General features: G+C 42.1%; 1 protein-coding gene across 2 annotated transcripts; it reads right to left on the bottom strand.

The window, feature by feature from the left end:
- Nucleotides 1-1170: 1170 nt before the first annotated feature.
- On the bottom strand, nt 1171-9704 carry LOC127765753 (filament-like plant protein 4). 2 transcript variants are annotated; one of them, XM_052290700.1, is made up of 6 exons: nt 9053-9704; nt 6691-6794; nt 5752-5947; nt 3162-5517; nt 3000-3060; nt 1171-2015 (listed from the first exon to the last, which is right to left on the bottom strand). In XM_052290700.1, the coding sequence occupies exons 2-6, from the start codon at nt 6778-6780 to the stop codon at nt 1596-1598; spliced, it is 3123 nt and encodes a 1040-aa protein (XP_052146660.1). In that variant the 5' UTR covers nt 6781-6794; nt 9053-9704; the 3' UTR covers nt 1171-1595. The 2 variants fall into 2 exon arrangements, with proteins under 2 accessions (XP_052146660.1, XP_052146661.1); XM_052290701.1 differs by lacking the exon at nt 9053-9704 and adding an exon at nt 7364-8469.
- Nucleotides 9705-15971: the final 6267 nt, after the last annotated feature.

Below are 15971 nucleotides of genomic sequence, written 5' to 3'. Positions count from 1 at the left end.
GCCTTTGCATGCGAGAATGCTAATGGGCGATCAGGCGCATCGTGCATTCGTGCCCGTGCCTGATCCCTGCTCCTTTGTTCATGGAGGCCTTCCTGCGGCACGGCCACAGCACAAGACACATCCTGCATCAATATGACACTATCGCTCCTTCAACGACGCCATCAGCGACGAGGCTGTACTATTGACAGCAAGAAGAGGCCACCGCCTCATTCGTGCCTCGCCTGCGCTGACGACGACGAGGAATTGCTAGAAGTCCGGGACACCAACTTCCTACGAATGGCCGGCAGAAATTAAGTAGGGAGTCGGAGCCCCGCAAAAAGGGGAAAAAAGAACGCTCTTTGGAAAGAGCCTATAGCTAGCACCTCGGCAGAAGTAGATGTTTCAGAGTGATTGTACACTTATGCCGTGTTTAGTTCCTCCCAAATTCCTAACTTTCCATCACATCACATCGAAAACTTTCCTACACACATAAACTATCAACTTTTTCTTCAAACTATCAACTTTCTCCTAACTTCTCAACTTTTCCACCATCTGAACACATCCTTAGGTTCAAAGCAAAATAGCCCATAATGCAAGTCACCTGACCAGGCCATGGTTCAAAGCAAAATAGCCCATAATGCAAGTCACCTGACCAGGCCATTGATGAATGAGTCAACACGATGTTGTCAGACGATGATCTACTAAGGGTGTGTTTAAGGGTGTGTTTAGTTCACACCAAAAAATAATGTGACAGAAAAGTTGGAAGTTTGTGTGTGTTGGAAAGTTTTGATATTATGGAAAAGTTGAAAGTTTGAAGAAAAATTTTGGAACTAAACTCGGCCTAAGGCCTTGTTTAGATCCCAAAAAATTTTGGCAAAAAACGTTACATCAAATGTTTTAACACATGCGTGGAGCATTAAATGTGGGGGAAAAAACCAATTACACAGTTTACATGTAAATTGAGATTCTAATCTTTTGAGCCTAATTACATTTGCTAATAACAGATTAATTAGGCTTAATAAATTCGTTTCGCAGTTTACAGGCGGAATCTGTAATTTATTTTGTTATTAGTCTACGTTTAATATTTCAAATGTGCGTCCATATACTTTAAAAATTTTACACTCCAAGAACTAAACACACCCTAACTAGGTCACAAAGTCGCAAGTTCCCTCAGAACACTGGTGATTCGAATTTGTACAATGGTCAACAAGCACAACAAATAACCTTCGGATTAATCCAGGTTAACTGTACAGCAAGCTTGGTTTGAGCAAACTACACAGGTTAATTCACAAGAGGTGTGTGACACTGACACACAAACCAACAACGATTATCTTCATGCAAGTAAGCACATGTACAGTGAGGTCTCAGTGAGGTTTCAAACACACGGCAACCCAGAACACTCTAGCGGGACGGAGGTACGGATGGCTAAACATTCTCACAAATAAATCTGGCCTTAACCGCTCGACTTCGAGCGAAGAAGAATTATTCCAGCAACTGAAGGCGTCACCTCGAAGAATACACAAGTAGCTCTACAGAAAACTCGTGGCTTGCATCATCCCGTCATTCACAGTAAAGAATCAGCAGGCCAACGCTAGCATCTTGCAAGCAGCTTTTTTTTAGATCTTTTCCTTGGCGAAGAACCGACTGAAGCCCCGGTTTTGTTTCTCGGGCAATTGGTTAGAAATTGAGGAAGATGATCTCGATCTATGCTTTGGGCGCTTGGATCCGTTTGGTGAAAGGAAAGGGCTTCCGTCCGCTTCAGAGGGGGCATTGTGTGTCTTGTACCCATTCACTGGGGATTCATTTCCTGATGCATGCATTTCCTGATCTGTATCCAGTTGACCTGTTGGCTTCTGTGAGTATTCAACACCTTCGGTTGTTCCAGCCGCGTCCTGCAGGAAATCTTCCATTCGCTGGTTTGGCGAGGAACCCATTGATTCTGCTGGAGGACGCATAGATTGTAGTTGGCGACCAAGAATCAATATCGTCTCCTGGCATTCTGCAAGTTTCTCTGCTGCAGCTGCGATCTCTTTCTCCTGTCAACATTTTAAACGAATGTGCTGTCAGTGTCAGTCAAATGCCTGGAATTTCCAGAAAATATCAGTTTTGCGCACAGTACAGTTCTAAGTACTCCTGAAATAAGTTAGTATGAATCTAAATTCAGCCTATTGATTTGACTAGTAAGTGATCTAATAGTATCATACTTTTTCCTGTATTTACAAATGAAAAGGTATAGCGAAAGCATTTCTACAAGAATAATAATAAACAACACATGAACAAAATGTATCAGCAGCCCTATCTCGAAGATAATTTCTCTATCTAATATAGCAACTTGTATTGTTCAAAATCATAGCTACCTCACATTTAATTTCTCTATCTAATTCCTCATCTCAACAAAGCACAATCATCCCCCATTTAATTTCACATGTTTCCTTGATCCCGTGAAAAACTCCAAAAGTGTTTTTTTTTAGATAATCCATGAAATGTCATTGACAAGCATCTTAGTCCCAGAAATGCCATCGACAAGTGTGAGTTCCAAGAAATGCCATCGTACAAGCGATTTTGTCTCAAAAATGCCATCGCCGTTAGGGTTCCGTCCATTCCACGCCGTTAAATACACTGTTCATCCTATAGAACTTAACGGCGTGGAATGGACGAAACCCTAACGGCGATGGCATTTTTGGGACAAAATCGTTTGTACGATGGCATTTCTTGAAACTCATACTTGTCGATGGCATTTCTAGGACTTGGGCGCTTGTCAATGGCATTTTTTTTCTCGAACACATATGTGCTTATATTTTGGGACAGGGGAAGTATTAAACAAGAGTGATTTTACAGTCATTGACGAGGTACCGGAAGGTACCACATTTTCTTGTTTAAAATCTGGTACCTCCGGTACTAAGAGGTACCAAAATTTGCACTAAAAATGTTGGTACCTATTGGTACCTCTCAAGGACTGTAAAATTACTCATTAAACAAAGATATTGGGAAGTAGAAGATCCAAAGTTTGTTGTTCATACCTGCTTTGCTTTGGTATCTGCATCCTCATCCACACACATTGAATTCCTCTCGTTCTCATACCTTCATGTCAATGGATTAAGTAAGAAGAAAAACCTAGCAGAGGGCAGTGATATCTTTGTACCAACTATTAATCAATAATAATAAAAAAATTTCAGTTTCACCTTTCAATCTTCTCCTCGAGATCTCTATATCTTGTTATATCCTCCTGATGATTTTGTCTTTCATCATCAAGTTCAGCTGTCAAAGCTTCTATTTTGGACTGCAGCACTTTTATTTCGTTTTCTAATTCAGCTTTCCTTGACTCAAGTGACTTGTAGGATTCAGCCATACACTTCAACTGTGTCTCAGCCAAGCTGTTTGATTTCTCACTGGCAACCAACTTGGATGTCAACTCTTCAAGGCTCTTCTCCAACTCCTTAAACCTAAATTTTGTCTCTTCTATAACTTCATTGCACTTTGATAATTCTGCCTCCAAATTCAACTTCTCAGATTTAAGTTGCTCGAATTCCTCTGATGAGCATATCTGCACAGCAGTCTTGACATCACATCCAGAGTCAGTAGGACCTTCAATCTCGGGATCAGAAGATGAACGAGGAAGGCAAGGACCAGAAATGCTGTCCTTTAGTGGCTCAAGCTGCACTTTATTTTCAAGTAAAGTCACTTTATCAACATAATCCAAATTATTATTGTCAGCTTCTTTGGTGTTCTCTTTCAACATCATGAACTTAATCTCACTGGTTCCTGACAAGATAAGAGACAGCGTCATAACAATGTCATTTAGAACATTCTCATTTGATAGAGCTTTCTCTACTAGTGCAGAGAACTGCTGTATTTTGTCACATAAACCATCACAATCTGAAGACTGCCCTTGGAACTTGGACACTTCTTGGTCAAGTGACTTAACGAAGTCTTGAATCTTTAAAATGGCATTGACTAGTTCTTGATCCATAGCATGCTTGCTCCCGCTGCTTGAATGCTTCATTAGTGATCCATTGTCAGCTACTTCAACCATGTCACCATAATGAGTCTTGCTATCATTTGATGAATCTGCCTCATCTTCAATATCCTTTAGAATATTTCTGATACTATCTAGTATATTTCCAGCATTGTTCTGTGGTGATTCAGAATCAAGCAAGGAAGATATTCTAGACTGTAGTTTCAAGAGTGGAGAGCTGTCAGACAGCTGCAGTTTATTAGATGGAGTCCCTGGCAATGCCAAAACTGACTGCGAATCTTTAACACCATCTCTTTCAGTAATACCAGACAAAGAAGCTTCCGTATCATCAATCTTCATTTTTTCAACAGTACTGACATGTCCATTTGCTTCAGATGACAAACAGGCTAGTTTCTCCATCTCTAGGAAGTCATCCATGAGTTCCAACCGATTGGAGCCTTCTGTCACACTGCTCTTAGCTCCTTTCTCTTTCTTGATGTGTGAGAGCTCAGAGACCAGAGCATTGGCCCAAGATTCAGTGCAACTTCCTTCATCATCAACACCATCTTCAGACATGGAGGTCATACTAGGTGGGTTGCTTCCATTTTGACTCAGTGCACCATCAAAGTGGATATCCATGTTGGGATTCGAAGTACTCTTACGTTGGCTACCAGTCAACATTTGAACTTCCAAGCCACGGAGTTTGCCTGCTGTCTTAGCATACATGTTTCTTGATGTTTGCAGCTCACTATTCCTTTTGGCCAAGGCCTCTTTTAGCATTTTGGTTTCATCTTCCATGGATAACAAACGTGCAGTCAGAAACTCATTCTCTTTCTGCATGTGCTGTAAGTTTTCAAATGCATAATCAGGAACAGGGGACATAGGGGACATAGGACGATGGAAGCTGGAATTCTTTGCAGGCGATCGTCGCAACCTGCTTTCTCCATAATCTCTGCCCAAGCTCTCCACTTCCATTTTCATTTGAGCTAATGCAGCAGGCCCTGGTAACTTCTTTCGAACAAGACCCCGTAATCTTTGGCATTCAGCTTCCAGTTTTGATATTTTCTTTACATCCTCCATGTGCTGTTTAGTTGCAACATCAGCTGAGCGCACACTCATGTTCTTTTCCTCATTGCGGATTTCAAGCTCTTTGGAAACAACATGAATTTCATATTTCAGTGAATTAATTTCCCTTTCACCTGACTGAATTGTGTTTTTCAAGACTTCGATTTCAGCCTCTGCTCGAGCCTTTTCCTCATCAATCTTCATCAAAAGGTCTCCCCGTTCCTCGAGTGACCTTGAGAGTGCATCATTCTCAGCACCAGCCCTAATGAGCTCCTGTTCAAACTCAAGTAACTTTGCTTCAAACTCGGCCTTTATCTTCTCCCACTGTTTGGTTTTTGCAAAGACTACATCATGTAGCTTCTGCTCACCTTCTTCTTTCACAGTCCTTACTTGCTTCATGCATTCTTTCAGAGCACCATCCAGATGGGCAGTTCTTTCCTCAGCCGCTAGCTTAGCCAATGTAACAGTTTCTAGCTGAAGCTTCAGTGCTGAGGCCTCCGCTTCAGCTTTCTCCCAACCTAAACATGACAAAGCATATAGCCCATCAAAAATACATCTACTGTAGCAGTTTTATAAATCATTCAACCTTTAAGAAAACATATGAATGGCCGAATTCTGTTTCCACTTTAAAGAGAGCAGTACCACCTATACCAACATCCACTAGCACAAGGTTTATGAAAATAAAAGTAGTAGTTAGTAAGTTATTCTACTCAAATAGGAAGAGTAAAAGAACATAGTGATCCTCTGTGCACCTGATACAGCTTCTTCAGCAACTTTAGCATGCTGTTTCACTAGGGCATCTTTAGTAGTGATCTCAGACTGTGCCGCAGAGAGGTCCTCATTCAAGGCCTTCACCTTTTCATTTAAGGTTTTCACTTGTTCTTCTGATTCAGTAAGGTGTGCATATGTTTCTGGTGAAATCTGCACATATTTTGGAGCTTTGTCATCCTGAAAAGTGGAAACATGGCATTAGAAGAAATAAACATGTAAAGGTAAGGTAAAATTGGAAAACTTTCAGGATGCACCAGTAGACAATTCCATTTATAATGTCAGCTTTAGAGATAAGAATAAATGCAAACAAATATCAAATGAACTGGTAATACCGATGTCCCCTATGGGTATTCTACTGACACCACACAGCAGTATGTACTTTAGCAGTTAGCAAAATATGTCATAATCTAAATTTTCCCTAATAAATTTTGTGTGCCACAAACAAAAATGCAATGAGTTGCTCTTTGACAAAATTATATGTAGAAAAAAAATTATGTCTTTCTGCGGTACAGTGGGTGAAAGAAAATGAAACAAAATACTATGTGAGTGATATAGTGTAGTCCTTCTTAATTGAGCATCAGAGAGGGCCTATATAAAACTAAATCAGCAAATACAAAATCAATCATGAACGAATCTACCACAAACATGAATAGTTATTTTCATTTTAAATATAAATGGACAAAATGCAAATAAACCAGTCCAATAGCTAATAAATGGCCTCGTTTTAGTCAAAAAAAAAATGGCCTCGTTGCAACCCAGTACTTTCCATAACTTCAAATTTTGCAGCACCCACAGGTACAAGCAGGGTTGCTTAATAAAATGGCATTAATAAGTCACAGTTTGTGATTGGGACTTCCTCCAAGTAAAATGGCATTTCTCAAGGATTCTAACTACAGGTGAACATCGAAAGCAACACAAACCTGCTCAGCTTGATTGGAATTTTGAGAAGCATCTGCGCTAGATGATTTGTCAGATGATTTCTTCTTCCATGGCCAGCTGCGACGATCCATCAGGCACAATGTATCTAACGATAAGGTAAATATCAAGATAAGCCAATTGTGACGAGTAAGTATCTATATCCAGCATAAAGGTGGACAAATTATCTGAAGCTAATTATATTGTCACCAACTCTGACAACAATACAAAGGTAAAACAGTAGATAGACATGTCATCAGATGTAATGTTTTAGAAAAATGAAGTAACCCACATCAAAATAAACGTTTTTCTTGTACACCAATGAAAAGTTTCAGGATTAACAGTTCTGAAAAGAAGACACGAGGCGATGTGTGTTTTGAAAATAAAAGAAAGATATATCATGCAACCAACATATAGCTCCAGACAAAAGAACTAACCACCAAAATAAGTAAACATTTTCCTGCGCACCCCATACAACTTCTATAATTGATACTGCTGGAAAGAACCCAAATTGCATATAGTAAAAAGTCATAGGAACAGTGAAAGACGAGTGGTTGGGCAAGTATAATACACACTTCAGTGCACAATAATTCCACCATATATGGTGAGTAGTACAATAATATAATCAACCACCCCTTTATCACTCATCAAAGTGCAAGGTACATAAACCACGCGTACCTCACGGCTCCATAGTCATACATTCCATCCACTGGCGACGTGTACACACACCCGATGATCCAGAAGCAGAGGTTTCTGTTACAATAGACCTAGAACAGTAGTATAGGATAGGACAAGCCCAGGCCACTACTAATTCCGTCATAAGAAATCCAACCTTTGAAGCAAGAACAAAGGGTACTAATACTACAGTCAGCACACGCGGCGGCGGCGGCCCCCACGAGCGACCAAGTTGGCGGCGCACAGCGCAGACCACCGGACCGGATCCGATCACCGTCATGCCAGAACGTCGAACGCGGGAAGTAATCGCCGTGCCATGTACTTCTCGCACTCATGACACACACACGCACAGAGCGGCTTAATTAAGGCGGCCAGTATCTCTCTATCCACGCCGTGGACCATCACCGCGCGCATGGCCGCAGCATGCAGCATCACCAGGCTGTAGAGCTTGACGCGATACGGCAATCGCGCGCCACTGTCGCTCGGCGAAGAGAGAGTCAGTTAAGGCTGCCACCTAAGACGCCCGCGAGAGTAAATCGCCGGCGTGGGACAGCGAATGTTTATTTAAGCCCATCCGGAGGGTTAGGCCGGACGGAACGGAAGCCTCCGCCGAGATGACCGGACACCTACTGCTGCTCGCCTTGCCCCGTGTCAAGGAAGAAGGATCCATTGGTTTCTTACTGTGCTGCACTGCTGCTCCTCATCATCAGTCATTCCGTCCCATCTGCCAGCAGTAGGAGTCGTCGTATCGAGGACGCGCGCGTGAGCCGGAGTAAAAGCGGAGAGCTACTACTAGTACCAGTACCACTCTCTAAGCATCATGATACGGCCATTAATGGCGGTATTTGCTGGGCAGATTTGGGCTTGAGCCACCAGATGCGCTATACTTCAGCCTACTCACTACTACTAATAAATCCCTCGTCCTTGCGGGCTCAAGTGGGGTTGTCCTTTTTCTACCATCTCCTTTTACTAATCTCGCAGTGGCAGCGCTGTACTACTACTCCCCGGCCGCTACTTCTATCAATCATTCCACCCCCACCGGATGAAGTGAAGCTGGCCGTACTTGCCGGATTCTTTCACGGGTTAAATCTGTACCATGTGTTCCATCGGATGGGATTGAATGTTCGGGGGGAAGAAGAACTCGTCGAGGAGGGGGTAAAGACGGAGCGCGAGAACGGCAAGGACAAGGGAAGCGCCCGAACAGGGCGAGCACGACGCGGTGATTCCACCCTCGCAAGCGCGACAGTGCGTTGCCGAACCGACACCGCGCGATTTGATTTCACTGCCCATTGATCATAATAGTACTAGTAGTTTCTTTGGCCCAAACAAGACAAGGAAACACGAAGCGCAAAGTCCGGGAGGGCAAAAAAAGAAGAAGACCGGTGAACGGGAAAAAAAAAAGTCAGAAACTGGAAATAAGAATAAACAGTGAAATTTTCAGATGGAGCGGATTGAACAGGGAGCTCGCAGCGCACTTCTCACTAGTACTACTGTGCAAAGTTCAAAAATAAAACCGACGTAAAAGCCTCAAACAAAGCATAATTTCCTGGAAACAATCCAGACCAAAAAACAAAAATCGCAAGCATTGCAGGAACACAGACGCGCAATCACAGGGCTGCAAATTAGCAACAACGAAGGAAAAACACGGGAAAAAATTAAGCAGGCACGCAGCAAAGGGATTCGGAGCCTTACGGGAGGCGAGGGCGCGGCTCGGGGAGGCTCCACGCGGAATGCAGATCCGGCGGGGTCACGGTCGCCGGAATCCGCCGCAATTCCGGCGTGAACTGGATCTGACCCGCGGCTCCGATCGACCCGGCCGGCGTGTCGGTGGCTTCGGCGGCGGCGGAGACGACGACGGCCACGCGTACCTTGCCGCTCACACCTCCTCAACCGATCAGCGCCGCACTGCACACCAGGAGCTGGACTGTGGATTGGATGATTCACCCCCACTCCTCTCCCTTTTTCCCCTCGGCCCTCGCCTCCCTCCTCCCCTTTTGCTCCCGCAACCTTTTCTTCTTCCCTCTGGAATCCCACCACCACCACCTCCTCCTGCTGCTGCAACGAGCACTAGCTCGAGGCGGCGTCTCCCGGTTTGGTAATGCGGCTGCCCACCTCTCGCCCCTGCTCCCTATCTAGCATCAATGGAGTGGCGGTGGCGGTGGTGGTGGGGGAAGGAGGAGAGACGCGAGAGAGGTGCGGAGATGGAGGTCCGGGTGCTTTTTGTTACGGGGGGGTGCGCGGCTGCGCTGCTGGTAGGTGGGCAAAAAAGCGGGGAGGGAGGGAAGAAAGTGGCGAGGTGGGGAAAAGCGGGAGGAGAGTGTGTGTGTGCTGTGCGCTTGCTGTGAGGAGGGAGGGAGGGAGGGAGTGATACGCAGCAGAGATACACATCCAACATTTCATCACAGTAGGATGGATGGAGATGGTGACAGGGATGATATAACAATAAAATACAGGTCTTGCATTACAATAATAGCATCATTTCTTTTTTTAGTTACTGCTGAGTTTTTCTCTTAAAATAGTTGCCCAGGCATGGCACAAATAGCCTGTTTAGTTGGTGAAATGAAAATTTTAGGTATCATATCAGACGGTTGACTTGATGTCGGAAGGGGTTTTTGGACTCGAATGAAAAAACTAATTTCATAACTCGTTTGAAAACCGCGAGACGAATCTTTTTATTCTAATTAAGCCGTCATTAACACATGTAGGTTACTGTAGCACTTTATGGCTAATTATGGATTAATTAGACTCAAAAGATTCGTCTCGCGATTTACATACAAACTGTGCAATTAGTTTTTCTTTTTATCTATATCTAATACTTTATACATATGTCCAAAGATTCAATGTGATGATTTTGTGAAAAGTTTTTGGAAAACTAAACAGGGCCAAAGGCAAGCCTTCTCTCTTAGCAATTTTCCATTACAGTTTACACATTTATTACAGAGCACACCAGGTAAGGTGAGTACTGTATATGCAGCTACGCTCAACAAGTCAACATCTCATCAATTCTATAGTTAAACAATGTGATTCCTGCGAAAAATTGTTATATACTTCCACTGTTTCACAATATAAGTTATTTTAGCATTTCTCACATTCATATTGATGTTAATGAATCTAGATAGATATATATATGTCTAAATTCATTAACATCACTATAAATATGAAAAATGCTAGAATGACTTACATTGTGAAACGGAGGGAGTATAAGTTATTTTAAAATATTATATAAATTCATTCTTTAAGTTTGTACTTCCTCCTTTCTAAATTGATCATCATATAATATAATTCAAAATTTCTCAAATTGATCATCATATAACCGTATAGACACGAGTTTCATCATAATACAATTAATGCAGCATGGGAGAATGTGTAGATGGCATGGTGTTTTAATCGATATATGCATTGTGGGAGAATGTGTACATGGTGTCTTGATTGATGAAATTTAAATTATTATTAGTCTTGATGTATAAACATACTCCCTCCATACTAAAAAAAAGTCGTTTAGAACATCGACACGGTCTCCAAAATATAACATTGACTTCTTGTTTCTATAAAAATATTCATTAAAAAGTGATATATGTATACTTTTATGAAAGTATTTTTCAAGACAAATCTATTCATATAATTTTTACATTTTCAAACTCAACAACTTGATAGTTATTCATGATTTATATTCCCAAGGTTTGACTTAAACATTGTCCTAAACGACTTCCTTTATAAGTATGGAGAGAGTATATGATGATCAATTTGAGAAGGATGAAATAATAATTAAAATTTAATAACTTACGTATTAATAGTATTTTCGTTTTGTGTGTCATCATGTAAAGTTAAACATGACAACTGTGGTACAGGATAGAGGGTTGGAAATTATAAATAGTGTTATCACCGTTTCCTTGATGCACCGATGAAGTTGTATTGTACTACTCTATCAATGATTTTGATGAATGTCGGTGTCTCAAAACTACTACTCCAGTATGTATCTACCGGTGTCTCAACGTGATTTTGATGGGTTTCGGGTAAGCAGGGGGCACAGTGCTGGAGCCCAATACCAACGTCCTTCGCCGCGTCCGCAACAACCAAAATAGAACCACGCATTTTACATGTCAATCATGCCAACAGGCTGCCTCCCGGAAGGCCATAATACACGCCACTTGTTTTGGCTCTTCCTAATCCTTATCTCACATCGATCTCTACCATCTACTACTAGCTATCTATTGTGAAGTCTACTAGTTTAATTATCATATCGATTGAAGAGTTCCAAGGAACAAAAACACTGACAATATTAAGCATCGGACAAACGGTTGGGATCGGTAGGTACAATATTTTTCCGTTTAATCGTGACACATGTCCTTGATCTTGTTATGCCTATCAACTAAGTACTCCTAGCTAACAGCTCTACATATCATCTTTTAAAGAACTTCACACAGACACGGATTGATCGAGGTTATTGTCCACGAACAGAAGTCAGTTGGAGCATCACTAGCCTCCAATGGTTCATTTCACTTTCCGAAGTGCCTTGGATGATGCACGGAACCTAATCTGAATTCTGAAAGATATAGTAAAACACTTGCTGTTGCGACTTGCCTTTGTTATTCTTTCTTGATAGCAGTATTTACTACTGTTTGTCGTAACACCGATGTACAGTGGCGGATCCAGAAAATTAATTCAATAGTGTCATATCATATCTACTGGTGTCATAGTATGCTAAGGCTTCGTTCGTTCCCGGGTGTTCTGGGAGATTGAGAGAGAAAACATCTCGTTTTCCGCGCGCACGCTTCCCAAACTACTAAACGGTGTGTTTTTTGCAAAAAAATTCTATAGGAAAGTTGCTTTAAAAAATCATATTAATCCATTTTTAAAATTTAAAATAGTTAATACTCAACTAATCATACGCTAATGGCTTACCTCGTTTTGCGTATCTTCTCAATCTCCTCAATCCCCTTCTCCTCAAACACACCCTAATTATACTTAGAACATAGTGTTATAATATATGGATATGCAGTTTAACTATAGGTTTTGCCGAAAGTCGTCGGTGTCACCGTTACACGGTAGATCCGCCCCTGCCGATTTAGGGTGGCCTTGCTTTCTCCTTGGAGCAAAATGCCCCTGTGCCAGTTGCTACCCCTACAAATAAAAAAGCAAATCTGATCGATGGAACTCGCAACAGCTCACCACCTAATACCTATGGTCATAAAACGGAAAGTTGCCTACGATTTATAGATCGAAAAGGATATGAGAAAAAGGGGGCTTTAGAAAAGAAATTACTCTAGCTAAGCTCACTCATCCATCCGTTTCCTCAAGTACAATGCCGAGCAAAACCCAGCCGTAACACTCCCTCATTTCTCTATCTGACCAAAACCATGACAAGCAAATAAGTTGTCATTAAGCAAAGCTAACAGCTAAGCAACAGCTCAATCAAAAACATGTCACTGGTTTCCTTGAGAAACCAACTAAAGATTAGTTTTTTTTTTTGGTTTCTTAGCCAAAGATTATTCATTCCAACGTGACACTGGCGCACTGCCCGTCTGCAGGACTGCAAAAATGGCATTGAGCTTTCCCACATTGACTGACTGGCAATCCTCGCAATAAACAAGCGCCACACATGTGTGTGAAAGTAACAAAAGGCGCCTCCCAGTAGGTAGGTGGGGACGCGGTGGAAAGGCAGGCTGGTTCACCTCCAGGCTATCGCTCCTCCTGGCTCTCCAAAAGAGAAAAGAGAGGGATCCAAAGATGCCAAACAGTGCCTCACTTCTGTACTCCTACTACTACTACTTCACTCCATAATCTAGCCTGTGCATGTGGCTGCAACATTTCACCTCGCCATGACTACGTAAGCAGCGAAGCTTTCATCTGTGTGCCTGAGTGTCAGTGAAGCCAGTGGCATGTCAATGTGTCATCACCACGCAGTACTAGTAGTAGTAGTACCAGAAATACGGGGCGTATCTCACGTCTAATCGGACGGACTACTAGCGGTTAAAAACAGGCGAGACGACTGCGACTACGGTTAGTTGGCTAACGTCCAAGGAGCAAGTGCACAAAAGAAAATGTCGCAGTAGGTGGCACGTATTACCGGCTACAACGCCACTTCATCTACCGTGTGAGTGTGAGTGAGCGAGGCACAAACTATGAGACCGGAGGTTTTTTTACAATAGACCCACTTGTGTGTGGCACGCGGGGGGAAGAGCTAGATCCTGAGCCGTCCGTTGGAGGGGTGGTGGATCGGACGGCTCTGGTCGACCTGACTGCGCTGATGCAGGGGTGGTTATCTTATCCCAAACTGGAGTAATTTATACTAGTAATAGCGCATTAGTGCTCGGTATAATCAGCTGGCTGGCTGGTCAAATGTGGTGCTCAACTGCTGCGGTGAATGACAGAATGTGGTAACATGTTCTTCTGAGAATAATACTACTGCAGCCAGGGTGTAATCATGGGCTGGTTGGGCATGTGCGGGGTTACGTCTAAAAAGATTTGATGCTGATTGGCTTAAAGCGCGGGGATTGAAGCAGGTGTTTATGCTTTTTAGAGTTTGGTCAGATCTACTGGAGTGTCATGAGAATGAGATATTATCCTCTCTGACACGTGTATCGCTACATTATTTAGCTGGGAATGTTATTTTCTTTGCTATTTTTCTTCAGATTTGTTATCGAGTTGTTGACAGTTTTTTCCCAAATGAAACTTTCATTTTGTAGACCGTTGAATCCCTGTTAAGATTCATGTACCTAGAGAGGAAAAATAATCGATTTGTGCGCATGAGGAAGGATTCGAACCCATAACCTCACACATAGTCACACTCACACGGTGCTAGCCACCTATTGTAATTACACTCTAGTTATATTTTTAAAAAAAATACTCCGAAAACTATCAAATATTCTTTAGTTATTATTTTCTTTGTTGAGTACATTGGAGAATTCTATCTCTATACGTGTGATCGATCTTGAAAGAAGAAGACCAGGTCGTCTGAAACTGGTCTTTCACCTCTCGACTGCAGCCAGCCAGCTGCTAGTAGGTGCTTCGAGCTGCACCAGCTGTAAAGACCCCCAAAGTCAGCTTAAACTAACTATAGTACACTAAGCATCATGCACGGAGATGCAGATTGCAGGCTTGGACTGCAGGGGCAAGAGTCATACAGCTCTGTTTTTAATGGAAAGAGAATGTGCATAGCACTGTTCATTGCAGTTCCACTGCTCGATTAGCTGCGTGCCTGCGTCACTGTAAAATGTGAATTGTGTAACGCAGTACTTCCATTTGATCGACAGGAATTCCCGGTGATACCGTGAGCCTGTGACCTGTGTCACTGTGTGATGATAAAACTGATATTTCTGGGGAAAATAGAGCGGATATGATTTCGTGAATACATAATGGCCAATTGTGTGTGTGGTAGCAGAAAGTTCCATGAGGATAAATAGATAGCAGTACTGCTAATCTGCTATAATACAGATGAGACAATGCACAATGTATGTTTTAGTGATTGTCTCAATAAAGAAGAGGGAATTGGAAAGCGAAAGCTTAATCAGTGCGAATTGATGGACAGGATCGGAAGAAGTGGCTCTGGGTGGGTGGCTCGCTACTGAAAATAACAAAAGTATAGTTAGCAGCTGAGCATCCTATCAACTGTCGAGTGCAGGGCATCCTAAGAATGTCACGGGAGAGAAAAAAAAAGGGTAAAGATCACTCGTTCACTTTTTTTTTTCTCCCTTTAAGTTCCACCGTTTTTGTTTTTCATAAGTTGGGCGTCCACTTTAATTCAGCTCCAAATGCTCCATTATAATTAATGCAAAGTGTAGTGTACCGTGTCTATATAGCTGCTTCTTTTAAATTAGATAGGTTAATTATATCATCCAGCATGCGCTTGTCAAAGACTGAAACAGTTAGCCACTTTGTTGTGCTGCAGCCTGCAGGTAGGCTGTACCAGTACAACGCATTCGGTTAGAGTACGAAGCTTGCTCTTTGCAGGCGTCGTTTACTCGTCTTGGATGAGTAATAAATCGATCGGAATCCAACATGGAGCTGCCATGACAAGGGACAAGACTAAAGAGGATATAAAAAGCAATAGGAGTGTAATACATCCGTGAGCATGCTAATGAACCTACCTTATTTAGTCTGTTAACCAGAAATGTTACGTGTAGATAGACACATAGTGAAGGCACGAGTATGTCAGTATGTGTGCTGGTGCAACGCGAAGGTAAATTAGCGGAGACGCTGAAACTGGAAGCAAATGATTAATTGAAGTGCAGCCTTTTTCCCAATTACTCAGATCATTTAAGATGTAGGACACCGGGTGAATTGCCCCAAGATTGACATTTTGTAGACATTTTTTTAGCCATCTAATGCGATCGAATACTGAAAACGTGATCAATTATAGTCTCGGCTTCTCTGAACAGACCATCTCAATACTGAGATGAGAAAACTATACTACTCCCTCCGTTTTTTAATAGATGACGCCGTTGACTTTTGAACATATGTTTGACCATTCGTCATATTCAAAAAATTTTATATAAATGTATAGATATAAATCATACTTAAAGTACTTTGAGTGATAAAACAACTCACAACAAAAAATTATAATTACGTAATTTTTTTTGAATAAGACGAATGATCAAACATGTGATAAAAA

This window comes from Oryza glaberrima, chromosome 3 (genome assembly GCF_000147395.1).
Source record: "Oryza glaberrima chromosome 3, OglaRS2, whole genome shotgun sequence".
NCBI lineage: Eukaryota > Viridiplantae > Streptophyta > Magnoliopsida > Poales > Poaceae > Oryza > Oryza glaberrima.
This window is presented reverse-complemented; position numbering and strand designations above follow the sequence as displayed.

What these genes read in the sequence shown, in the direction of transcription:
- LOC127765753 (XM_052290700.1), bottom strand. Translation starts at nt 6,780, where the DNA reads ATGGATCGTCGCAGCTGGCCATGGAAGAAGAAATCATCTGACAAATCA. An exon ending in CTCGAGGAGAAGATTGAAAG is followed by an intron (nt 3,061 to 3,161) that starts GTGAAACTGAAA and finishes ATTGACATGAAG; the next exon opens with GTATGAGAACGAGAGGAATT. An exon ending in CAGATACCAAAGCAAAGCAG is followed by an intron (nt 2,016 to 2,999) that starts GTATGAACAACA and finishes AAATGTTGACAG; the next exon opens with GAGAAAGAGATCGCAGCTGC.